Below are 26,890 nucleotides of genomic sequence, written 5' to 3' on the forward strand. Positions count from 1 at the left end.
GGACTTCCGCCTGTGGGGAAGAGCTTCCGGTGTGAGCCGGAACTGCAGCCGGAAGCGAACTGGACGAAGGGACAGAAGCGCTACACTGCCGGCTGGGCTCTGTGGCCTCGCGATGGGCAAGAGAGACCGAGCGGACCGTGGTGAGCGGGGCAGGGCGCCGGGGCATGGCGGGGGCGGGGGCGCGGATTGTGGCGGCCGCGCGGGCTCAGCGCCGTGTTCGCATCCGCAGACAAGAAGAAATCCAAGCGGCGGCACCTGGAGGACGAGGAGGATGAGGACGACGACGCTCCCGGCCACGAGTCCCAGGAGGCGGTGCCCTCGGCAGCCGGGAAGCAGGTGGACGAGTCGGGCACCAAAGTGGACGAGTACGGGGCCAAGGACTACAGACCGCAAATGCCGCTCAAGGGCGACCACCCCTCGCGGCCCCTGTGGGTGGTAAGCGGCGCCCGAGGGTGCTGAGCGGGTCCCACGGGGGGGGGGGGGGACAGCGCTCGAGGGTGGGCGGGGGATCAGCTGCTGAGGGAGCTGGACGACAAAGCTCAGGTTCCTTCATCTTTCTTAAATATGTATTTTAAACTTAAAAAAAATGTTTATTTATCCCCTTTTGTTTTTATTGTTGTAGTTATTATTATTGTTGTTACTGATGTCGTCGTTGTTGATAGAGAGACATGGAGAGAGGATGAGAAGACAGAGAGAGAAAGGGGAGAGAAAGACACCTGCTGACCCGCTTCACCACCTGTGAAGCAACTCTCCCCTGCAGGTGGGGAGCCGGGGGCTCGAACCAGGATCTTTACGTCGGTCCTTGCACTTAACCTGCTGCGCTACTGCCCGACTCCCTTTTCTTATTTTTAAAAATTGTTGCCTTTTTTTTTTATTTATTTATTGGATAGAGACAACCAGAAACTGAGAGGGAAGGGAGAGAGACGGAGTGAGAGAGACAGAGACACACCTGCAGCCCTGCCTGACCATCCCAGAAGCTTCCCCCTGCAGGTGGGGACCAGGAGCTTGAACCTGGGTCTTTTGCTCATTGTAACAGCTGCTCTCAACCAGGTGCGCCATCGCAGGCCTAGGTTTCTTTCTTCTTTACCCTTAACTTTTATTCTCAGACCCTTTCTTTAGATACTGCAGATTTAGATATACTTAAAATATAATTGAATGGGGGCCAAACAGTGGCACACTTGTTTGAGTGCACACATTACAGCAGATAAGGACCCAGGTTCAAGCCCCTTGTCCCCACCTGCAGGGGGGAAGCATCACAAGTGGCGAGGCAGAATTGCAGATGTTTCTCTTGTCTTTTTCCCTCTCTCTGCCCCCCTTCCCTCTCAATTTCTCTGTTTCTATCCAATAATAAATAAAACAAAGTCTAATATATATATATATATAATTTAATTAAGTTAAAGGGTGTGGCTCTGCCTGTCAACGCCCATGTCCAGCGGAGAAGCAATTACAGAAGCCAGACCTCCCACCTTCTGCTCCCCATAAAGAATTTGGGTCCATGCTCCCAGAAGGATAAAGAATAGGGAAGCTTCCAGTGAAGGGGATGAGACACAGAACTCTGGTGGTGGGAACTCTGTGGAATTGTACCCCTGTTATCTTATAGTCTTGTCAATCATTATTAAATCACTAATAAAAAAATAAATGGATGTGGTCAAGGTAAAAATAAAAGATGTGAGTATGTTTGTGATAGAGAGGGCAGAGCACTGCCGCCTCGTGAGGACTGAACAAGAAGGCGGAGCCTCTGGCTCCCAGGGACTGCACTCTACTGACTGAACCCCTGCCCTGGCACCCGAGAACTTTGTTAGATGAACGGCATTAATGGTGTAATGCGTTTGTTCTTCATTTAAAAAATAAATAAAAAAGATAGCATAAGAGCTGTATTTGCTAGATTGCCTTTGTTCAGTTTGAGGGAATTAATATTCACTGTTCACTTAAATTGTAACCAAAACGGGGAGGTGACACACCGGTCTTGCTGTGTGGTGACACCAGTACCCAGTCCCATCATCTGATGGGACTCTGACAGCACTGCTACATTGACACTCCAGCATTGACAGAGTGGTGTTGGAGTCTCTCCTTTTGCTCTGCCTCTTTCTCCTCTTCCCCTCCCCTCTGTCAAAAAAATAGAGTGAAAGCACTTGAGATTGAGAGGCTGCCCCGCAGTGGGGTGGCACCGGAGGAAGCCCCTATATTCATAGGACCCCCATGGCTAAAGGTCATTGTAGCTGGGTAGCTGGTCAGCTGTGCCTCCCTGTGGATGGGGATGTGATTATTGACTGGGTTCCTATAGCAGACTCCAGAGCTGCCTGGAGGGAGTTACCAGCCCATCCCAGATGCCGCTTACCTTACAGATCCAGTCTTGGACCAAGTACCCTTTCTTGACAAAGCTACGAGAGATGGTCTGATAGTCTCTGCACCCTGATTTTCTCGTCTCTTGTGTCTGTCGGCGTCTGTCAGGCTCCTGATGGTCACATCTTCCTGGAAGCCTTCTCTCCTGTGTATAAATACGCTCAAGACTTCCTGGTGGCTATTGCGGAGCCCGTGTGCCGACCGACTCACGTGCACGAGTACAAGCTCACGGCCTACTCTCTGTACGCAGCCGTCAGTGTTGGGCTGCAGACGAGTGACATTACCGAGTACCTCAGGAAGCTCAGCAAGACAGGGGTCCCTGATGGGATCATTCAGTTCATTAAGGTAGGTGGGGTGGGCCGCCTTGACTGTGGAGAGCAGGTGCTGTCCCCTGGTAACTTTCAGTGACGGTGAGAATGTCAGCGGGCTGGTTGGTTGGGGCAGGGGCATGGTGACTGATTGTTCCACAGGCTGCTCCTCTGGAGCTAGCAGCTGTCTGTTCTGAGGCCGCACTTCTCCCTAGCTGCTCTTAGGCAGTGTACACTGACGTGGTCAGAACTTGTGCCGCTTGGCTCTGGACAGGACTGTCTCGGGGCTCTGCCCACAGTGAGTGGTGCCATGAGCCGAGGCATGGCCCTTCTGAAGCCCACACATTGAGATGAGATCAGACTTGGAGGGAGAAAACAAAGTGAGATAGGGTCCTGATCAGATACAACTGGTGCAGAAACAGAGTTTGTTCTGGAATATCACTCTGGCATCTGCAATGCCTGGAATTGACTTCAGGACTTCGTGTCTGGGGCCTTCAATACTTCAATCCTAAATTTAAAAAAATAATAATAATAGTATTGGTGCTTATGGGAATATAGAAGAAAGGGTAGCGAAATTAAATTATAAATTAACACGCCTCTTAGAAATTAAGTGATTCATGTAAAAATTAGCCAGGCAAGAGAGTGGCTTTGCTCTCAAAGACATCGAGGTTAACATTAGATTGGGCTCCTTGGGGATTGCACAGTGAAGCCAGCTAAAGTGAAGCTGACTCTTGGGTTGGAGTGTCAGTGGTGAGATGCACACAGCAGGGAATGTGTGCTGTGTGAGCTGCCCATGGCCATTTCTGCATGTCTGATGTCCCTTGCAGCTGTGCACCGTCAGCTATGGGAAAGTCAAGCTGGTCCTGAAGCACAACAGGTAAGCGGCTCTGACAGGCCCACCCAAGCCACTTCTGCCCTCTCCACACCTGGAATTGAGAACTACCTGTTCACTACCAACCCATAACTTCCAAAAAGTCGTTCACGACCCACTGTGTTCCCCCAGCAGTGGAGATGGGACTCAGACCCCAGATTACCTGACTTTCAAGCGGGATTTTGCCCACCAACCCTCATGGGTTGTATTATGACCCAGACTGGCAGGAGGCTGTGGGGGAGAGAGGAAGAGGGATATGTCTGAGCCCACAGGCTCCAGCCAGCTGAGTGAATGAGCACTGCTGCTTCCAGGAAAAGGCACACTGGTCAATCAGTGCCTCCTGCCTCGCTCCTAGGTACTTCGTTGAAAGCTCCCACCCTGACGTCATTCAGCATCTTCTCCAAGACCCAGTGATCCGAGAGTGCCGCCTGCGGAATTCTGAGGGAGAAGCTACTGAGCTCATCACAGAGACTTTGACGAACAAATCTGCTGTATGTAGGCTCCTGGGTTCCCAGTGGGATTGGGGGGAGCAGGGAGGAGAGGACATTGAGAACTTGAACCCTCAGCTGGCAGGAGTAGGGAGGAGAGGAAACTGAGAACTCGAATCCTCAGCTGCCTGGAGCCCTTTCTTTGCAGCCTGCAGGTCTTGTGGTGTTCTGCAGCCATTAAAGCCTTGCAGCATGCAATGGGGCGAGATACTATATGCAGGCCCACAGCCTGGCCTCATCTTTCAGATAGCCAAGACTGCTGACAGCGGTGGTGGTGCTGGGCCCTCCACTTCCCGGCTAGCAGACCCACAGACCAAAGCCGACATCCCTACCGACCTGTTGGACTTCTATGAGCAAATGGACAAGGATGAGGAAGAAGAGGAAGAGACACAGACAGTATCTTTTGAAGTTAAACAGGTGAGTGGAGACACACCTGCTCCTTAGAGAAGTGCTTCTCCAAGTGCCCCTTGTCTGGCGTAAGCAGTGCCAGCTCGGCATTAGGCTGTGGTCTGCTGAGGGAGAAGTCCTGATTTGCTCGCTCGCTCGCTCGCTCGCTCTCAGTGTCGTGATGGAGTGAGGCCTGTGTGTTCTTTTCCCTAGACCAGAGGAGAGATTTTCTAAGTTCCTGGGAATCTGTTTTGGTGACTAATTGGATTTCACCTTGCCTTTGCTCTTAGGGTGGCTTTTCTGTGCTGTCATCTGGCTGTCAGCAGATCTGGAATTGAGATGTCTAGGTGAACTTTTGGCTGCTTTGTTTTGTCAGTGTCCTATGACCCTTTAGGATCTGCTGCTTTTGAACTCTTCTCAGAGTGAGTTAGACTGTGAACCTTCTATCCCACTCACCCCACAGGAAATGATCGAGGAGCTCCAGAAACGCTGCATTCACCTGGAGTACCCCCTATTGGCAGAGTATGATTTCCGGAATGATTCTGTCAACCCCGATATCAACATTGACCTGAAGCCCACAGCTGTGCTCAGGCCGTACCAGGAGAAGAGCTTGCGGAAGATGTTTGGGAACGGACGAGCACGGTCAGGTGTCATTGTTCTTCCATGTGGTGAGTGATGCCTGCATGGAGGAGAAGACACGTTCTTGTCTCCTGCCTGGCCTCTGCACATGTCTTACCACATTTTACCAAGGGCTGTTCAAGCTCCATGCCTCCCTGGTCTTACCTTGGCAGTGTTTTGGTACGAGGTCCTGCCTCAGCTACCAGGGCAGTAATGGGAGGTAGAAGCAAACACCTTAGCCTTGCGGGGCTTGGTCTGGTGGGGCAGAGTTCAGCGTGTTCAGCCAGCCCACTCAGCTGTGTGTCAAGTCTTGGGCAGGGCAGAAGAGCAGTGCAGGGTAAGGGTCTAGACAGTGAGGTGAGCTGGATGCCGTCATGGGGCTGGAGCTGGGTTCTCATTGTTTCTGTGCAGTCATGAGCTAGGAATATTTTCACAGGAATTTTGCTTTTTTTTTCTGGATGGCATGTGATTGTACAGCCAAGAAAGGACAGTAGTAATCCCCCTTGATCTTGAGTCCTGCCAGACCTTAGCTCAGGCTCCTCAAGGCTCTAGCCCAGGCCAGAGGTGAAGCTCCAGATGAGGGCCTTCATCCTGCATCCTCAGATTCTTTATTTTCAGCTCCCTGGGCTCATTGGATGTGAGTCTCTGGTAAAGAATTGCTGTTTAAAGGAGCGACTTTATTTTTATCACAATTTTTTCAGATGCTACATGGGAGAAGTTCTTGAAGTTTTATCTTCATGGCCTTCAACACTGCCCTGCCTGCCTCCCCCATGCTCACCCAGCTTGCGCAGCCAGAGCTGCTGTATACTGAATTTCCTTTGGGTAGCCTGTGTTCTCGTACCCGAGATTCCAACAGTGCAGTTTCCCCTTGGTCTTGGGAAGCTTCTGCCTGGCTTCATCTTCTCGTGTTGAAAATAGCAGTAATGGAAATGTTTCATCTCGGTTGGCTTGAGGCTTGAGGCTTCAGCATTTAGTAAGATGTTTGTAAAGGTCTATAGTAGGTCTTGGCTGACATCTACCTCTTAGTTCTCACGTTGGCATAGGAAGTGGGCATGTCTCCTGCTTACAAAGAAGCAAGTGCTGTGAGCAGGAAATCCCTCAGTGTTAGCTGGGAAAAGATTAACAATAATTTGCTAGATTTGTAAGCCAAGCCACCCTCTCAGCCTCCGTCCTTCCTTCCAGCCTGGTCGTGGGTAGTATCACTTTATTTTTTCATAGGCGCTGGGAAGTCGCTGGTTGGTGTGACGGCTGCGTGCACCGTCAGAAAACGCTGTCTGGTACTGGGAAACTCTGCCGTGTCTGTGGAGCAGTGGAAAGCCCAGTTCAAGATGTGGTCTACCATCGATGACAGCCAGATCTGCCGCTTTACCTCCGATGCCAAGGACAAGCCCATCGGCTGCTCCGTTGCCATCAGTACCTACTCCATGCTGGGCCACACCACCAGGAGGTCCTGGGAAGCGGAGAGAGTCATGGAATGGCTCAGAACTCAGGAGTGGGGCCTCATGATCCTGGATGAAGTCCACACTATTCCAGGTGACAGCTCTCCGGAGAGCTGAAGCTCCCCTGTGCAGACAAGGCACCACTGGCCTGAGGGAGGGCTGTTGGGCGGCCTGTCCATTGGCTGGGTGTAGAGCAGGCACACTGAGCTCCACACTCAGATTCCGTGATCACTGGCTCTGAATAGTCCTGTAGGAGTTTTTATTTAAGAAATAACATTTTTTGCTTTTATTTTAACTTTTTATTGGTGGGATTAATGGTTTACAGTAAATACAGTTTTTGGTACATGTTTAAAATTTCTCAATTGTATGCAAAGCACTCTCAACCTCAGCTTAGGTCCCCTACCACCATCAGGCCCCAGGACCTGAAGACCATCTCTCTGCTCCCCCACACCCACCCCAGAGTCCTTTGCTTTGGTGCCATTCATCCAAACCAGTCCAAGTTCTGCTTTGTGTTGCCCCTTCTGTTCTTATTTTCAACTTCTGTTTATGAGTGAGACATCCCATATCCATCCTTCTCTTTTTGGATGATCTCACTTCACAGGATTCCTTCAAGCTCCGTCCAAAATGGGGTGTGCCAGGCTAGCCTGGGGGTGCCTCTTCCTGGGCGCGTACTCTCTGGGTTGGAGAGAATGCGACAGGAGCCATCCTGGGCTGCTACTCACTCAGCCACGATAGGGAGATGACTCATGAACAGACTCGTGGTGGGGAGGCAATTTGATTCTTTATTGATCAGAGAGCCAAGGCTTTTAAAGGGCAGACCTGCAAGTGGCAAGTCGGAAACGGAAATGGCTAGGAAAGGGCAGAGAAAAGCAAAAGGGAACTGGAAAGGTAGGAATTTCCTTAGCAACTGTTGGAAGGGTTTTAACTGGTAGGATTAATAATACCCTGCAGGCAGGGAGGGTCTTGAGGGTAGAAAGAAGATAGATCAAAGGAATAGAATGGGTGGGGATCTTTCAGGCAAAACTGATTATGTAGATAATAAGTTTGATAAGATGAGACGTTTGATGTCCCCTCAAGTCAAGCCCTGCCAAGCTCAACCACATCCTCACAATTTCCAGACATCTCCTCCTTTTTATCTAATGGCCATAGTATCAGGAATGCAGGGTGCTTTGTGAGGCAGGGAGTCTGATAAGATGGGGCAAACCTTTTTGGTTACTCCTGTCCCTTCTTGCTCAACCTCTCGGTAGAGAGAGAGAAACTGACAGGATAGACGCACTCCTCAGGTCAAGCCCTGCCAGGCTCTACTACATCCTCACAATTTCCCAACGGGTGAAGAAGGTGAATTCACCGTTTTTAACAGCTGAGTAGTATTCCATTGTGTATATATACCACAACTTTCTCAGCCACTCATTTATTGTTGGACACCTGAGTTGCTTCCAGGTTCTGGCTATTATAAATTGTGCTGCTATGAACATAGGTATACACAAATCTTTTTGGATGGATGTTGTTGGTTCCTTAGGATATATCCACAGGAGAGGAATTGCAGGATCTTAGGGCAGGTCCTCTTCTAGCCTTCTGAGAGTTCTCCAGACTGCTTTCCACAGGGGTTGGACCCATTGACATTCCCACCAGCAATGCAGGGGGTTTCCTTTGACCCCACACCCTCTCCAGCATTTGCTGCTGTTACCTTTTCTGATGTATGACATTCTCACAGGAGTGAAGTGGTATCTCATTGTTGTCTTTATTTGCATTTCTCTGAGATTCATATTTGTTGGCCTTTTGGATCTGTTCTGTGGTGGATATTCTGTTCATGTCCTCTCCCTATTTTTGGATGAAGTCGTCTGTTTTTTTTGTTGCTCAGTTTGGAGAGCTCTTTATATATTTTGGTTATTAGCATTTTGTTTGATGTAAAAATCTCCCATTCTGTAAGGGGTCTTTTTGTTTGGGTGGTGGTTTCTTTTGCAGTGCAGAAGCTTCTTAATTAAATGTAGTCCCATTGGTTTATTTTTGTTTTTCTCTCCTGTTCAGCTGGACTTGTGTCATTGAAGATGCCTTTAAAACTTAGATGGAAAAGAGTTCTACCAGTATTTTCCTCCAAGTATTTGATTATTTCTGATCTGACATTCAGGTCCTCGATCCACTTAGAGGTCACTCAGTGCTCACAGCTCTTTAGAGGCATAGGGCATGCTTCTCTTTGCCATGTGTGTTCCTGCTGATACCATGGCTGCTGGTGTTTGCTAATTGGAGCTTCCTTAGAGTCACTTCACTCTCATTCTTCTCCTTGGAAATCTGTTTGAAGTGCTCGTTAAGCCTTTTTTTTTAAATATTTTATTTACTAATTTCCTTTTTGTTGCCCTTGTTTTTATTGTTGTAGTTATTATTGTTATTGAGATCGTTGTTGTTGGATAGGACAGAGAGAAATGGAGAGAGGAGGAGAAGGCAGAGAGGGGGAGAAAGATAGACACCTGCAGACCTGCTTCACCCCCTGTGAAGTGACTCCCCTGCAGGTGGGGAGCCGGGGCTCAAACTGGGATCCTTACGCCGGTCCTTGTGCTCTGCGCCACCTGTGCTTAACCTGCTGCACTACCACCAACTCCCTCATTAAGCCTTTCTACCTCGTCATCCTTGTGTAGAACCAAGTGACCCTATGATTCAGGAACTCAGGCCTTAGTCAATGGAACACCTTTGGGTCCAGAGCCAGTGTTCAGACATGCACCTGTGTGGGACACTTGCATGTCAGAGGGTGTCACTGTGAATATACTATTTGTTTCCTCAGCCAAGATGTTCCGGAGAGTGCTCACCATTGTGCAGGCTCACTGCAAGCTGGGCTTGACTGCAACCCTCGTTCGGGAAGATGACAAAATTGTCGACTTGAATTTTCTGATTGGGCCCAAGCTCTATGAAGCTAACTGGATGGAGCTGCAGAACAACGGCTACATTGCCAAAGTCCAGTGCGCTGAGGTAGCTTCCCCCTCCTTCCCAGCACGGTCTCTTAGGGCTAAGGGAGATGGACCGGGGAAAGCCACCTGCCGCCTCACACAGTCCCCTCACACAGCTCGGAGGGAGGCAGAATCCCTTGTTCAGGAAGTCAGCAGGTGGTTCAGTCAGGGTGCTGGTCCTCACTGGCTCAGCTCCTGCATCCACGTTTCTCCTCCTTCTCTTCTGGGGTGCTGCTTTCTCCCATCCTCCAGGGCGTTCCTAGTTTTTAACCAGCCCAGGGGACTCTTACGGTAATCATCGTTTTGTTTTGAAGAACACATCTTCCCAGTTATGTTCTGTACTGAATACCAGTCATTCTGGGAGGTGGTAGCCCAGTGGGTGAAGCACTGGGCTCTCAAACATGAGGTCCTGAGCTCAGTCTCTGGCATTGCATATGCCAGAGATGCTCCGGATTTCTTTCTCTCGTCCCCTACTTCCTCCTCCTCAACCATTAGGGAAATATATATAATGAATACCTACGTAGGTATATGCTAACATGCATATCCAAAAATGTCTCTTTAAAATGAATACAGAAATCCTTTCTAGGACCAGGGAAGATGAGTGAGCTTCTAGCCCCAGTAGAATATGAGCACAGCAAAGATAAAGCCAGGTGGAACTCATGGATGGGGGAGCAGTGCCGTGAGCTCACTCTTTCTCTTGAAATATTATTTATTTACTCATGAGAAGGAAAGGACCAGCGCATCTCTTGGGCACATACAGTGTCAAAGATAGAAATCAGGTCCTTGTGCCTGCAAACCCTATGTTCTACCTCTTGGGCTGCTCATTCTTATTTCAAAATAGGTGGACAGCAGTTGGTGGTAACTGTAGCAGTGATGCCAGGAATTGAGCTCAGGACCTCGTGCTTGAAAGTCCAACCAACACTTTATTCACCATGACACCTTCTGGGCCATTGATGGCCTTCTTTTTAATGAGGCATATATGGAGGGATGGGGGAGAATGAGGCACACCCGAGCCCTGCTCAGCTCTGTCTTATGCTGATGCTAGAGGTTGAACCTGGGACCTCAGAGTCTCAGGCATGAAAGTCTTTTGTAGAACCGTTATGATGTCTCCCCAGCCCTCCTTGAATGTTGATGCATTAAAAACTGTTCTTATATTGCTGAAAACTCAGATAGAATACATGCCTGATGTGAGGTACTGGCTTCAGTCCCTGTCACCACATGGGAGCCGCACAGACGGCACCCAGGGAACGTCATGGGTGTGCAGTGATGCTCTGAGGTCTGTCCTCTGTCTCCCCTTTCTAAAAGTCTTTGCTGGGGATCTAGAGATAGAGTATACCCTTCACCATGCACAGAGACCCAGTCAGGCCCTGGGCCCCACATGGGGGAAGCTTCATGAGTGGAGAAAGGACCCTGTGAGGTCTCTCTTCTGTTTCTCTCTCCCTATCTCTTTTCCACTGAAGAAGTGAAAGAACGAGAGAAAGAAAGCCCACCCGCCCACCCCTGGGAACCACAGTGATAGCACTAGGTGAAAAATAAAAGTTTTTATTGTACAGCTGACAATTGACTGGAGTGCCTGGCTCAGTATCAGTGTCAACAAGAGGGGTTGGGTGTTGGGATCTGCGTGCTTATGGTTTCCTTGAGATAGTGTTCACTTGTGGTTAGTTATCTTTTGATTTGTTTCAAGGCTAATTCTTCTAAATGGTCTTCAGATGTTTTCCCTTATGTAGCATTTAACTTAGGGCGTCACCCCTGTTTTCTTTTTTCCCATTATAGGTCTGGTGCCCAATGTCTCCAGAGTTTTATCGGGAGTATGTGGCGATCAAAACTAAGAAAAGAATCTTACTGTACACCATGAACCCCAACAAATTCAGGGCCTGTCAGTTCCTGATCAAGTTTCACGAAAGGAGAAATGACAAGATTATTGTCTTTGCCGACAACGTATTCGCCCTGAAGGAGTATGCCATTCGATTGAACAAGTAAGCATTGCAGAGTGGAAGTTGCTATTGGTGCATTATCTTCTCCCTTGGGAGTGAAGAAGGTGCCTGTTTTCTTCATGCTCTTTGCCATCTTAACACATAGGTTGTCAGGGCTTTGTGCAGTGCAGCTGGCATGCCCTCCACCTCCTGAACCTCTCCCGGTGTGACGGCAGTTTAGCTGTGTCAGCAAGTGCTGCTTAGTCAAACCCAACCATATTGTGTACTATTATTAGATTTTCTTTTTTGTGCATTTGTTCTTCCTGAAATTAATCATTGCTTTGTCATTGTTTTTGCTTCTATTTCTGTTTGTTTAATAATTACTTTCTAGATGCTTCACACATGCATGAACTCCCTTTCAGTTGGGTCATATCCTTGTCCTTCTTGTAGACTGTCCACCAGCCTTTCACCCTTCTCATCTGCTCCTGATTGACTTCTGGTCTCCCTTCTCTCATCATCCTCTGAACTTTCCCCCCTTTTTTTCTTTCCTTCTTGCCCCTGTGTTAGAACCCCTATTTTCCTCCTTGGTCATTCATTTTGATGGAACACTCCAAGAAGTTCCTGAAGAGAAGGTTCCAGTAGGTTCTTAAGGAAGGTACCTAAAATTTTCACCATCTTTTAAGACTCTGCTTCCAAATACACTCAACCCCATACTTGACCAGAAGCCTAACTTGGCTACTAATTTGTTGTAGGTAGTCAGTGGGGAAAAACTGAAAAGGGCTCTTGAGAATACCTGTGTTACTGGGAGACTGTTGTTACTGTTGCTTCCAGACCTGTTTGCAAAGAGTGTGTTCTTAAGCACTACACTGTGCATCTTGAAATCCAGGGTATTCTTTTTTTTTTTTCTTTTAACCAGAGCACTGTTCAGCTCTGGCCTATGGTGGTGTGGGGGATTGAACCTGGGACTTTGGAGCTTCAGGCATGAGAGTCTGTTTGCATAACCATTATGCTATCTACCCTCTGCCAGGGTGTTCTTGTTTAAGCGCTGGGTTCAGAGTATGTTTGTGTTTGAAGAGCTGGGGGACCAGGCATTGGTGCATCCAGCTGAGCACACACATGAACTGTGTGCAAGAACCTGGGTTCAAGCCCCCGGTCCTCACCTGCAAGGGGGAAGCTTTGTGAGTGGGGAAGCAGTGCTGCAGGTGTCTTTCTCTTTCCCTCTCTGTCTCCCTTTTCCCTGTCAATTTCTGTCTTATCAAATTAAAAATAAATATATATATTTTAATTTAGAAAAATAAAAAGAGGTGGGGAAGATGTGTAGCCACACTTTTTTTTTTTTTTGGGGGGGGGTCTCTGACCAGCGTGTTATCTGACAGACATCTTCCTGGGATAGGCCTTGCCTGAACTCCCTTTTCCTGTGGCAGTACATCTCAGGAATTTAAGAATTGGTCCTGGAGCAGATCAGTGGCACACCAGGCTAAGCGCACATAGTATGAATTGCTAGAACCCACCTGAGGATCCTGGTTTGAGCCCTCGGCTCTCCACCTACAGGAGGGTCACTTTACAAGTGGTGAAGCAGGTCTACAAGTGTCTGTCTGTCTGTCTCTCCCTTTCCCTGTCTCCCCCTCCTCTCTCAGTTTCTCTCTGTCTTATCCAATAAAATAGGAAAAAATGGCCTCCAGAAGCAGGGCATTTGTGGTGCTGGCACCGAGCCCCAGTGATAACCCTGGAGGAAAAAAAAAATAAAAGAATGGGTTCTGTGGTCTTTCTGAGGGAGCCTCATTCCTCCCTAGGCCCTACATCTATGGCCCTACGTCTCAAGGAGAAAGAATGCAGATTCTCCAGAACTTCAAGCACAACCCCAAGATCAACACCATCTTCATATCCAAGGTCTGTGTGGAGTAGAAGGCAGTGAGGCCCCACAGGCCCAGCCTGGGGATGATTGGCCTCACTGGACGGCCCCAGGCCATGACTTAGTGTTTGTTGAGGAGGCATCTTGTGCCATTTTTCTGTCCCCTCCCATCAGAATTCAGTCCCGTAGAGGCTGTGATGCCTGGCAGGCCATGTGCCCCATGCGCTGCTGGTCTCGGTATCCTGGCAAGAGTGAGTGATTCTGTGTGAGGAGTCGCTCACAACAGGTTCCATGGAAAGGGCCCTGATACTGAAACTCAGCACAAGTGGCGTCTACACCTTTTGGACTGCACTCGGGAGGGAGAACTCTGCTGATAGTAGGTCTGAGAATAAGATGGTGACCGTTTCTTGCTGTTTATCTAGGGAAAGCTACATTTAAACTTGAGGCCAGCCCATCTCACTCACTCTTTACTCTTCTTGTCCTATCTCTGAAGACCTTCGTGTCCACAGTGGCTTCCTTTCTGTAGGTGGGTGACACATCCTTCGACCTTCCGGAAGCAAATGTTCTCATTCAGATCTCGTCCCATGGCGGTTCCCGCAGGCAGGAAGCCCAGAGACTAGGACGAGTGCTCCGAGCCAAGAAGGGTAATGGTGGCTGGGGGAGGGTTGGGTTCATGGACCTTGGTAGTCAGCTTGCCCTCGGGCAGAAGGAGGGGTCCCAGAGCAAGGCCAGGCTCTACCAGGTGCTACTTCTCGTTCTTGTGGCTGTTCCCCGTAGTTGTGCCTGTCGATACACATGGCAGCCAGGAAGCGATGCTTGGTACTACAGGCATGGGAGAGAGGAGGCCGCAGGACTAGAAGTGCAGGAGCCGGCAGCCGTCCCTGGGATGGGACGGAAGGGGAGGTCTTGCCCAAGGTGGAGGCTTAAGAAGTGTGGTGCTCCCTAACAGTCTGTGCAGGAGCGCTGCAGGCTCAGTTAGCAAGGACATGTGGCCTGGCATCTAGTTTCAGCTGCAGGAAAGGGCCTTAGGCCCCTGCAGTCCAGAATGCTGCCAGAGGTGGCTGCATCAGGTGACCCACCAGGTGGGTCAGCTGGGTTTCTGGCTCAGGACAAGGCCCTACTGTAGGGATTATGGCTCCTGGAAAGCTAGGATGTCTGACAGGTACAGGCTAGGAGGCGTTTCTCGGAGTCGGCTGCATCTGGTCACTGACTGGGGTGTTTAAAGTGGAGATGGCAGGGGATGAGGGGATAATAGTAGCAGCCTGAATGTGGGCCCTGGGCCAGCTGAGGTGCACCTTGGGTTGTCATCTTGAGTGGGAGTGCTGGTCACATCCTGCAGGACTCTGAACACTAAGACATAAGGCATACGCCAGATGTCTGTGGGCACTGGAGCTTATTTACATGCACGGGATACTGCCTGGCCAGCATATGTGAGAACAACTGATTCTATTCTTACTCTTCTCCACTCAAAATAAATTTAGTTTGAAAATCCCTTTCAGTTTGGCTTAAAAAAACAAATAGAGTAGGTATAAGAGATCTGACTTCTTTACATCTCTAAGGAGTCTGTGAAATGAAGAAACAGTTGAACTCAGGTAGTAGCACACATGCACGCATGCCCGCCCAACCGCCCACTGATGTTTGGGCTGTCACGTAGTTTCATAGGCTACTATCTTTCCTACTCTGGTTCCTCTAAGCAGACATATATTTGGTGAGCTGTTTCTCCCATTCATTGAGTTGTCAGCTCACTCTCTTGGTGTCCTCTGAAACATTTTATTTATCTTTATTTCTTAATTTTTATGACATCCCACGCAAAGTCAGGGTGATCAGCCAGCACAGCAAAGCTTTTTTTTTTTTTTTTAAATATTTATTATTTATTCCCTTTAGTTGCCCTTGTTTATGATTGATGTCGTTGTTGTATAGGACAGAGAGAAATGGAGAGAGATGGGGAAGACAGAGGGGAAGAGAAAGATAGACACCTGCAGACCTGCTTCACCGCCTGTGAAGCAACTCCCCTGCAGGTGGGGAGCTGGGGGCTTGAACTGGGATCCTTAGGCCAGTCCTTGTGTTTTGCACCACCTGCGCTTAACCCGCTACTGCGCTACCATGCGACTCCCACAGCAAAGCTTTATTGCTGTGTCACCAGGGCTTGTTTGGCCCTGCCCTCCTTCTAGTAGCTGACACCCCTTCCCTTGCCCCTCAGGGATGGTGGCAGAGGAATACAATGCTTTCTTCTACTCACTGGTGTCGCAGGACACGCAGGAGATGGCCTACTCAACCAAGCGGCAGAGATTCTTGGTCGATCAGGGCTACAGCTTCAAGGTACGTGCCCAGCGGTTCCTGCCTTCTGTGGTATCCAGAGTGTGTCCACACCAGCGTAGGCTCAGCCACAGGCAGGCACGGGATACCGTCATCATGAAAATGGGGCCTAGGGGCTGGATGGTGGTACACCTGGTTGAGCGCACAGGTTACAGTGTGTAAGGACCTGGGTTCGAGCTCCCAGTCCCCACCTACAGGGGGAAAGCTTTGCAAGTGGTGAAGCAGGGCTGCAGGTGTCTCTCTGTCCCCCCCCCCCCTTCCCTCTCAGTTTCTGGGTGTCTCTATCCAATAAATAAAGATAATTAAAAAAAAAATTTAATAGTTTCACATGTTATTCTCATTTGATTTGCAAAGCATATTAATAAAATTATCTTAAAAAAGAAGAAGAAAATGGGGCCTCAGAAGCAAGAAGTCATTTGTTGACCTTTTTTTAAAAAATATTCCCTTTTGTTGCCCCTTTTTTATTGTTATTGATGTCATCGCTGTTGGATAGGACAGAGAGAAATGGAGAGAGGAAGGGAAGACAGAGAAGGGGAGAGAAAGACACCTGCAGACCTGCTTCACCGCCTGTGAAGCAACTCCCCTGCAGTTGGGGAGCTGGGGGCTCGAACTGGGATCCTTATGCCTGTCCTTGCGCTTTGCGCCACGTCCGCTTAACCCGCTGCACTACCGCCCGACACCCCACTTGTTGACTTTTTAAAGTAGCTTATTTAAAAATATTTCATCTATGTATTTATTTACTGGATAGGTACAGAAACTGAAGTAGAAAGGAGAGAAGAAGGAGAGAGGGACAGAAAGATAGATGTACAGCCTTGCTTCACCACTCATGAAGCTTCCCTCTACAGGTGGGGACCAGGGCTTGAACCTCGGTTCTTGTGCATGGTAATGTGTGCGCTCAACTAAGTCCACCATCACCTGGCCCGTTGTTGACCTTTTATGGCTGTCTTATCAGATAATGTCTGATGTAGTGGGAGGTGTTCTTGAGCTCTGATGGGCAGTGTGTTAATGTCAACTCCCTTGGGCTCGCAGGCATCAGAGGACTACACAAACTGCCAGTTTGACTTTTTAAAACTTGAGAAATTTGAGATGAATGCTGGCATTACAGTGTACAGAGACCCAAGTTCAAGCCCCTAGTCCTCACCTATGGAGCTACATGAGCAGTGAAGTAGGCTTCAGGTGTGTGTCTCTCTGTCACCCTTTCCTCTAAATTTCTATTTCTATCCAAATTAAAAATTTTTTTCTAACTTGGGAAATTGAAGTTGTTGGTTAGTTCTCATTGACTCAGGCTTGACTTTCATTCCAATTGACAGAGTAAGTTTATGTTAAAATTTAGTGTCCTGAGGGTTGGGCGGTAGTGTAGCTGGTTAAGTGCAATGGCACGAAGCGCAAGGACCCACCAACGTAAGGATCCTGATTCCAGCCCCTGCCTCCCCACCTGTAGAGTGTCGCTTCATGAGCAGTGAAGCACATCTGCAAGTGTTTATCTTTCTCTCCCCCTCTGTCTTCCCCTTCTCTCCATTTCTTTCTGTCCTGTCCTATCCAACAACAGTGACGTCAGTAACAACAACAATAATACCCACAACAATGGTAAAACAACAAGGGTGGGAGTCGGGCGCTGGCGCAGTGGGTTAAGCACACGTGGAGCAAAGTGCAAGGACCAGTGTAAGGATACCGGTTCAAGCCCCCGGCTCCCCACCTGCAGGGAGTCATTTCACAAGCGGTGAAGCAGGTCTGCAGGTGTCTTTTTCTCCCCCCTCTGTCTTCCCCTCTTCTCTCCATTTCTCTCTGTCCTATCTAACAACAACGACATTAATAACCACAACAATGTTAAACAAGGGCAACAAAAGGGAAAATAAATAAATATTAAAAAAAATTTTTTTAAAAAGCAAAAAACAAGGGCAACGAAGGGGGGAAGTATAGCCTCCAGGAGCGGTGGATTCATGGTGCAGGCACTGAACCCCAGCAATAACCCTGGAGGCAAAAAAAAAAATTTCAGTGTTCTGGAGGCTCACCAGGCTGAGTGCACACAGTACCATATGCAACGACCTGGGTTCAAGGTCTTGGTCCTACTAGGAAGAAGCTTTTCAAGCCCTGAAGCAGTGCTTTAAGTCTCCCCTCACCTCCCTTCATTCAATTCCTTCTCTCTCTCTCTCTCTCCCTATATACACACACACACACACACACATATTGGGGGGCTGGGTGGTGGCACACCTGGTTGAGTGCACTTGTTACAATGCTCAAGGATCCAGGTTTGAGCCCCAGGTCTCAACCTGCAGGGGGGAAACTTTGCAAGTGTTGAAGCTGTGCTGCTGGTGTCTGTTTCTTTCCCTCTCTGTCTCCTTCCTCTCAACTTCTGGCTTTCTGTCCAACAAATAAATAAAGATAATGAAAAATTAAAAAAAAAACAAACACACATTTCTAAGTGGTCTGGGAGGTGGCGCAGTGGATAAGGCTTTGGACTCTCAAGCATGAGGTCCCAAGTTCAATCCCTGGCAGCACATGTACCAGAGTGATGTCTGCTTCTCCTATCATTTTTCATGAATAAATAAATAAAATCTTTAAAAGAAAAAAATGTCCTAGAGCTCATGTTGAGTGGAAGGTGCAAGTTCCCAGGTTGTTGACTTACACAAGACTTTAAGTTTTCTTTGCAGATCCTTGATTGTTGGCATCCACAGGGTTTCACTGTTCCAGACTGACTTTTACCCTAGATGGAGAGAGTGAGGGGGAGGGAAGACTCCATAGCACGAAGCTTTCCCCAGCGCAGTAGGGGTTGAGGCCTAGGTAGTGTGCTTGGCAAAACAGATGTTGTTTTCAGGAGAGCTGTGTGCCAGCCCTTCCAGATGCTTTAGGCTGTGTCCTGTACAGGCTGGTGGGAGGACAAGGCTGTCTGACCTCTTCATCCAAAGCCAGACAGTTGCAGACTACATGGCGGGCTGCAGGAGATTGAAACAGATGTGCAGTCCCCTCCTACTTGTCTGTTGAAGGTGCCTGTTAGGAGCAGCCTCAGGCTTCCCAGCTCCTGGAAGTGCCAGAGCTTGCAGGGGCCGGTGCTGGTGCCTCTGATCTGGTAGAAGACGCACATTCGGTGCACAGGGACGCAGGTTCAAGCTCCTGGCCCCATCTGCACCAGACACACTTCATGAGTGATGAAGCAGGGCTGCAGTCTCTCTATCTCTGTCTCTTCCTGTACGGAGTCCACTAGATGTCCCTCGGCCTCCTGTCTTGTGTTTCATTATTTCAGCTCCTGAGTTCTCTCAGAATGGGAGAGAGGAACTTCCCGTGGTTAGCCACCTGATCGCCTGGGCCGAAGGGAGAGGACTGACAACAGAATGTGGATGTTATGTGCTGGTTTTGTCAATGTAGGTGATCACTAAGCTTGCTGGAATGGAGGAGGAAGACTTGTCCTTTTCAACGAAAGAAGAGCAACAGCAGCTTCTGCAGAAAGTCCTGGCAGCCACAGACCTGGATGCAGAGGAAGAGGTGGTGGCAGGAGAGTTTGGCTCCAGATCCAGCCAGGTGAGTGGGTGGCTGAGAAGCCAGTGTCGGGGCTGGGCAGGGACGCACCTGGTTGAGCGCTCACACTGCAGTGCACAAGGACCTGGGTTCAAGCCCCTGGCCCCCACCTGCAGGGGCCAAGCTTCACAAGTGGTGAAGCAGGGCTGCAGGTGTCTCTCACCTCTCAATTTATCTCTGTCTCTATCCAATAATTTTTTAAAAAGGACAGTTGCCGGGGGCTGGCTCCAGCCACAGTTATTAGAGTCCCTGAAGGATGGGGGAGTCAGCAATGAGAAATGAAGTGAGTGACATGTCAGCTGTGCTTTAGGTGCAGGAGAGAAGTAAGTGTCTCTGCCCTCTGTCTGCAGAGCTTTATTTTAAATACTTTTTGCCTGGATACAGATGACATCATGTATAGTTTTCATTAACATCAAGGATACAGTTGACATCATGTAAGACTTTTTATTAACATTAGAAATAACTCTAGACGTTATTATCATTATAGGTATGTTCTCCTTGAAAGTTTTTCTGGTCTTGAGACAGCCTCTACCTTCCCCTAGGTTTTGACCATCTGTGTGGCCTTGGTGTGGCCAAAATAACTTTAAACATTATTCCCTTTGTTTCGGCTGTTTGTGTTGGGTATCTTTTCTGGAGCTCCGTCTTAACAGCTTTTATTCTTTTTTTTTTTTAATTTTTTTTATTTCAGAAAGGATTAATTAACAAAAACATAGGGTAGGAGGGGTACAATTCCATACAATTCCCACCACCCAATCTCCATTTCTCACCCCCTCCCCTGATATCTTTCCCATTCTCTATCCCTCTGGGAGCATGGACCCAGGGTCGTTGTGGGTTCCAGAAGGTGGAAGGTCTGGCTTCTGTAATTGCTTCCCCGCTGAACATGGACGTTGATTGGTCGTCCATAATCCCAGTCTGCCTCTCTCTTTCCCTAGTAGGTTGGGCCTCTGGGGAAGCGGAGCTCCAGGACACATTGGTGGGGTCTTCAGTCTAGGGAAGCCTGGCCGGCATCCTGATGACATCTGGAACCTGGTGACTGAAAAGAGAGTTAACATACGAAAGCCAAACAAATTGTTGAGCAATCATGGACCCAAAGCTTGGAATAGTGGAGAGGAAATGCTAGGGGGGTACTCACTGCAAACTCTAGTGCACTTCTGCTTTAAGGCATATATTTTGCAGTAGTTTACGGATACGTGTGAACATATGCTCTCTCTCACAGAAACTGGTGTATATCTAGGTTTTGGGACTTTGTTAGAAAGTGAACCACCTGAGATGAAATTAGAGTATACTATGAAAGGAAAGGTCTCACCCGAGTAATGAAGTTGAAGGGTTGTCATTCCACACGTGAAGTCTCTGGACACAGTCTGAAGTGAAGCATGTTGAGGTGGCAACAGCTTTTATTCTTAACCCATTTTTGGATGGGTCTAACTAAGTAACACTTTTCTATTATCTAGCAAACTGTCTACTTAAAGAAATCTTCTGTTGTAAAGTAAGCACACACCATGAGGGCTCCCTTCTGGCTAACCTTTGAATATATAAGAGTTCACTTAACTTTCGCCTACATGAAAGTTTACTAACTTCTACCCAGTAACCCTTTCATAGCTATTTAACTGCACAGCTTCTATATTTATATATCATAGATACCTGTAAGTGGATGCAGGGGGTCTGTGGGTAAGGGTAAGCAATAGGACCTTTTTATAACTAGGTACAGACCACAGTCTGTCACTCATACTATAAACCACCCATAATTTTGGCTTTTGGTCTGAGTCCAGCTAATTGAGAAGTTGTAGTGGTGATAATGGGTACTACAGCTTCTGCTCTAAGACCATTTTTAGTCTTGTTAGACTCACTGCCCTAATTGTTGTCACTATGTACTTCCCCTGGGGATCTCTTTCTATTGTCCCCAGGTAATATTTGTGTATTTGCAATATAGCCAATAATTCCTCAAATTATCAGTGTAATTAAGAACAAATAGTGGGAGTTGGGCGATAGTGCAGTGGGTTAAGCGCACATGGAGCAAAGTGCAAGGACCAGCGTAAGGATCCCGGTTTGATCCCCCAGCTCCCCACCTGCAGGGGGGTTGTTTCACAAGCAGTGAAGCAGGTTTGCAGGTTTTATCTTTCTCTCCCCCCTCTCTCCATTTTCTCTCTGTCTTATCCAATAACAACAACATCAATAACTAAAACAATAACTACAACAGTAAAACAACAAGGGCAACAAAAGGGATTAAATAATATATTTTTTTAAAAAATAGCTTCAGTTTAGTCTAGAACTTCTCACTCTGCAGTAGGTTCCAGTCTGTTCAGACTTTGTACAAAAAATACCTCCACCATTGTACAAAAGAATGAATAGTTTCAGTTTAGTCCTGGCTTGTTCAGACTTTGATAGCAGCTGTCATGTCGCCTCCACCAGACAGTGTTAGTTCTCTTAAAGGATAAATTGTCACACTCATTAGTCACTTGCTATGAGTGTATGTGATATATATATATATATATATATATATATATATATATATATATAATCCCTCCCCCAAAAAAAAGAGCTTGCAAAGCATACGAATAAGAGAGAAGAGATTAACAGGAAAAGACAACCCTCAGCCTGTTGCGGGATGGCTGTTGGAGCAGTGAGGGGGCCTGGGGTGAACTGCTTCATCTCTGGTTTCTCATTAAGAGAACGGAGTTGTTCAGTAAGACGGGCCTGCAGACTTCAGTACCTTATGAATGCCTACTGTGTTGATGCCACACTGAAAGCCTAGCCCATATGAGGAAGGCAGGAGGAGACTAAAGAAATTGGTAATGAGTCCAGGTTGGCAGGCGTCGATTTTCATACCCAGGGGACCATGTTAAAGAGGTTTGTCTTGCTTGGCCGTAACTGAGGAGACGCTTACATAGAGACCAGCTGGGAACAGCCCCAGACGCCATCTGGATGGCTCTAGCAGTGCTACCCTGCTCTGGCCGGGCCTGGTCAGGTCCTTAGAGTGGTTCCTGGGGCCAGGGGGCGGCCACAGCCTGATCCCCGAGGCTTGTACAGTATGGGGTGATTGATGAAGGTACTGTGGCCAGCACTGTCAGGACCTCAAAGGAGAGGAGTACAGCCTAGCCAGCTCCTGCTGTTAGAGGCAGAAGTCCACAGTGGAAAGCAAGTGAAGCAGGTCGCTGGAGAAATGCTATCCTCCTCCCACCTAAGACCTTGTTCCTCCCAAATGTGGGACTGGGGGTTGGCGTTCCCTGCTCTCTCCAGGGAGGCCAGGGAGCCCTTCTGTCTCACTGCATCTCACATTGGCGTCTGGGTGGCTGAGGCCAGTCTGCTGAAAGCCTGGCTTCCTGGGCTTCTTCAAGCCTCTTGGTGGCCTGCTTCCTGTGGAGGTCAGATGTGTATGTGTTCTTGTTCTCTCTCTCTCTCTCTCTCTGAGTGGGTGTGCAGAGTGGGTATGTTTGTGCTTTCTCTGAACGCCACGTGTTGCAGCAGAATGTGGTTGTCCCGCTTCACAGTGAATCCACTGTTCACCAAGTGCATGTCACCAGCATCTGCCCCACTCACTCAAGGAGAGGGGAAAGCCCCTAGCCTCCCACTCGATTCCAGCCGCATGATGAAGGCTTGGACGGCTTCTGCTCTCACTGTTACATGTTTCTTTTCAAAAGTTGTGGTTACATTGCCAGTGTAAGGGTTCGGGTTTGATCCTCTACATGCTGTGTGACAGAACAGTGCTCCGGCATTTCTCTCGTAAATAAGTGTTTTAAAAAGAAATTGCTATTACAAGAGGCAGGTAACACTGTACTTAAAAACAGAATCTGGGGCTGGGGAGGTAGCATAGTGGTTGTGCAAAAAGATTTTAAGGACTGAGGCACCAGAAGTCCCAGGTTCAGTTCCCAGCAGCACCATAGCCAGATCTGAGCGAGGGTCTGGAAAGAAGCAGAACAAACAGAACCTCTTGCCTAGCCTCCTGGGTTCAGAGCCCACCACATTCAAGAGCTGCGTCACCTGGAATTAGTTCCTTAGACTCCCTGTGCTCCACTTTCTCCTGGCAAGGACTTTAATGGTTGTGGGGATTGAGAGAGGTAACAGGCTGGGTGGTGTAGCACCTGGTTGAGTGCACTGGTCAGCATGCACAGGACCAGAGTTCAAGCCCCCAGTCTCCACCTGCAGGGGAAAGCGTCACTAGCAGGGCTGCAGGAGTCTCTCTTTCTGTCTCCGTCGCCATCTCCCCTTTCCCTCTCAATTCCTCTGTCTCTATCCAAAATAAAAAATATTTTTAAAAGCATTATTTAAAAAAATAGAGTGGGGGGAGATAGCGAGCGTAATGGTTATTCAGAGGCTCATGCCTGAGACTCCAGAGTCCTAGATTCAGTCCCCTGCACCAACCACCACAAGCCAGAGTTGAGTAGCTCTCTGGAAAATAATAATAATAAGAGTTAATATAGTTTTCTGCTTAGAAGAGTCCCTGAGACATGGTCAGTGGATGTCACTTGTAAAACACTGAAATGCATTAAATAGAAACGGGGTCAGGTCAGTGTGAAGTGTTGTAAGGAGTCGTGTGTCCTTCCGCAGGTGTCTCGGCGCCCAGGCACGATGAGCTCCCTGTCAGGGGCTGATGATACTGTGTATGTGGAGTACCACGCGGCCCGCAGCAAGGCCTCAGCCAGCAGGCACGTGCACCCGCTCTTCAAGCGTTTCAGAAAGTGACGCCAGCGCACGGCTGAGCACACGGCCTCAGTGTGAGGCTTCTCTCCACACCCACACTCTTCCCCTAGCCCGGGTCGAGTAGCAAATGGTTTCTGTAAATAAAAGCTTGTAATTTTTAAAGAATGTATTTATCTTCGTGTTCTGAATAAACAGGAATGGCAGTCCAGCCCCTCTGTTGTAGTCTCTTTATTGTGGTCATTTCCAAGGTTTCACCGCTCCTAGAAGCTGGTAGAGACGGGAAGGCAGGGAGAGAGGGAGAGAAGTCCCAGCTTGAGGGCCGCCTTCAGTGGGCGGGGGCTGGCCTGGGGCTCTTGCTGTCTGCATGGCCAGCCTCCAGGGAAGCCCCCCCCCCCTCCTGTGGGCTCAGACACACTGTGGGGCCTCTCTCTCCCAGAAGCCAGAGGAAGACACGCAAGCAGAGCAGAGAAGGCTTGTCCCTTGGTGCTGAAAAGGCCATGGGAGTTTACATAGAACTTGAGCACTTCTTTTTTATGTATATTTTCCCCTTTTTATTTGGGGGGTGGTGGTGAGGGGTGAGGGCTGGGGCTGATGGTGCACTGTCCGGTGCAGTGGATCCCTTACAGATCCTCTAGGTCCAGGTGGTTTTGGGAGCCACTGCACACACAGCTCCTGACAGTTGGCCTTTCCTGAGAGGATGGTCTCTTTACTTCTCCCCCAGACACATTTAAGCATACTGTTGGGAGTCTGGGTACCTCTTAAGAGCAGTTAGTCCCCCTAGCAGCTTTCGTGGCTAGTTCCTTTATTTGAAAAGACACCTTTGGGATTCCTGGTATGAAGGAAAAAGAAAAAAAAAGCGTTAAGGCGTGTGTTCCATTAAAACAAGAAGGCACACAGACCTGTGTCCCAAAGGAAAACTACACATTCTCCAAGGTGGCAGCACTCACCTGGGTTGTTAGGAAAGCCTGTGCTTCCAGGGCCTCAGCATTCAGGGTCTGCCCACCCCTTCTCTTTCTGGGCCTCAGCATTCGGGGTCTGCCCACCCCTGCACTTCCTGGGCTTCTGCATCCGGGGTCTGCCCACCCCCTGTACTCAGCAGGGCTCCCACCTGTGGCGCCAGCACCCTTGCACCTGGGCTGAACGGGAGCGGCTGCAGACCGAGTCTAGTGAGAAGGCTCTGGTCCTTTTGTTAGTTCTGGCAGCAAGAGCCACCCCCCAGGGTCCCACTGCTCTGCACTGACCCAGCACTTGGTACTCAGCCCTTTGCTCACCTGGAAGCAGCCCCCGGCACCCACACTAGGCCAGTCTCAGTCACACCTCTGACAGCCTGCATGCTCCCCCAGATCTCTGCAGTTGATTATAGCCACTGTTATGTCCAAGTTTCATCAGCTAGTTTAGTTTCTAGGATGTTGAAATAGTACCAAACACTGCTTATATTTTCACATTTACTTTTACTAACATCAATAATAACTACAGCAATAAAAAGGCCAACTAAAGGGAATAAATAAATAATATAAATAAATTATAAAAAAATTTATTTATGTATGTACTCACTTCGGATAGGGACAAATAGGGAGAGAGAGAGACCTGCAACCCTGCTTCACTACTTCCAAAGCTTCCCCCTGCAGGTGTGACTGAGGGCTTGAGCCCTTGTCCTTGCACATGGTGATTTTGCACTCAACCAGGTTCGCCACCACTCAGCCCATGCTTTCACCTTTTTGTCTCTGGCGCTTACTAATATTCCCTAACCAAGAAATTTCCCAACTTTCATGTTCTGGAAAACAGTTGGCCACAAAGAACCACCTTCCACATCTGACTAAGACTCAGGATGATCCCTGTTTACCATAACAAGGCCAGACACAGACCCACCAAATCCTTATTCTTTGCCTCATGTGGTTAGTTGAATTGCTTGTCTCCACTGATCAACTGGAAAAAAGTGCTTTTTAGCTGGACTTGGTTAAGGTCTCTCCTTACCTCAGGCCTCTGGACCTTGACCCACTTTGTGTCCACCCTCCTGTGACATAGGCTGAGCTCACTATGTGTCTATGGCATTCCCGTTTACCCCACTTCCTGGCACTTTCTTCCCCATAAGAAGAAAACCATTGGCAGGGGAGACAGAATAATGGATACACAAAAGACTGTATGCCTGCTGCTCTGAGGTCCCAAGTTTAATCCTGTACACCACCATAAAGCAGAGCTCAGCAGTGCTCTGGTTTTTTGTTTTGTTTATTGTTTCGTTTTCTCTGCAGTCTCCCTCATTAATAAGAATATTCTGAGAAGCCTGTTTTTGCTCAGCCCTTTTGGCGCTCAGATCTTACCGTGGTCACCTGACTGCGGTGGTCTCTCTCACACACCCTGACAGCACCTTGTGCGACACTGCTTTCAGCCCTACCAAGACAGACTGGGCACACCTAGCTGAGCACACACTACCAAGGCTGAATTTGGTGTTTTATGTGACAACGTAGAATGAAGTCCTACTTGTTCTCAGAAGTCAAAGTGAAGTACCTCTAGGAAGGCCAGTGCTGGGCCTAGCCTGAAAGTGTTCTCTGCACGGTACTAGTTCCTGATTGCTGCACCTGCACTGTCTCTTACTTGTTTGTTGTTTTCCCCACCTGTATTCTCTTTTTTTTAAGTGTTTTTATTTATGATTGCGTAGAGACAGGAATTGAGAGAGAAGGAGAGACGGAGAGAGAAACCCTGTTTCTCCACCTACTCCACCGCTTGTGAAGCTTTCCCCTGCAGTGGGGACCAAGGGCTTGAACCTGCAACATTGCACACTGTAATGTGTGCGCTTAACCAGGTGGGCCACCGCCTGGCCCCCTCTTATTTCTTTCGTGTGTGTCCTGTTACTCTGAGCTGTGCCCTAGAGTGTGGCATATGTTAGGTGCTCAGTGATCGGGACTCGAGAGTTTGCATACTCAGAAGGGACACAGAGACCCAGTCTGCCTCCTGTTGGAGGGAAGCTGTGAGCTATTGGAAACCTTTATCCCTGCCTTTCAGTCTTCAGCTAGCCCCTCTGCCCTGTAGAAGAAAGGTGCACAAAGGTCTCTAGAGAATCGCTTAGGGTCCCACCTGTCTGCAATGTGTAAGAGGCAGCACGTCTATGAGGAAGGAAGCCAAAGCTGAGGTGTGGGCACAGGACAGGAGCAGACCCTCTGTTCCTGCAGGAAACCCCAGAATGTGCACAATACATGGTAGGGCATTCCAGTTTTCCCTCTGTTGTATGCAAAGTTAGAACTCTCAGAAGCTTAAATTCAGCCACTAA

General features: G+C 48.6%; 1 protein-coding gene across 2 annotated transcripts; it reads left to right on the plus strand.

Moving 5' to 3' along the window:
• The first annotated feature begins 19 nt into the window (after window positions 1-19).
• ERCC3 (ERCC excision repair 3, TFIIH core complex helicase subunit) lies at window positions 20-23,833 on the plus strand. 2 transcript variants are annotated; one of them, XM_007534712.3, is made up of 15 exons: window positions 21-140; window positions 230-435; window positions 2,452-2,688; window positions 3,479-3,528; window positions 3,878-4,013; window positions 4,257-4,427; window positions 4,861-5,065; window positions 6,234-6,548; window positions 9,231-9,415; window positions 11,167-11,369; window positions 13,100-13,196; window positions 13,685-13,802; window positions 15,359-15,477; window positions 18,838-18,990; window positions 23,533-23,833. In XM_007534712.3, the coding sequence occupies exons 1-15, from the start codon at window positions 113-115 to the stop codon at window positions 23,665-23,667; spliced, it is 2,358 nt and encodes a 785-aa protein (XP_007534774.1). In that variant the 5' UTR covers window positions 21-112; the 3' UTR covers window positions 23,668-23,833. The 2 variants fall into 2 exon arrangements, with proteins under 2 accessions (XP_060033922.1, XP_007534774.1); XM_060177939.1 differs by lacking the exons at window positions 13,685-13,802; window positions 15,359-15,477 and having other exon boundaries at window positions 20-140.
• Window positions 23,834-26,890: the final 3,057 nt, after the last annotated feature.

Source organism: Erinaceus europaeus, chromosome 18 (assembly GCF_950295315.1).
Source record: "Erinaceus europaeus chromosome 18, mEriEur2.1, whole genome shotgun sequence".
Lineage (NCBI taxonomy): Eukaryota > Metazoa > Chordata > Mammalia > Eulipotyphla > Erinaceidae > Erinaceus > Erinaceus europaeus.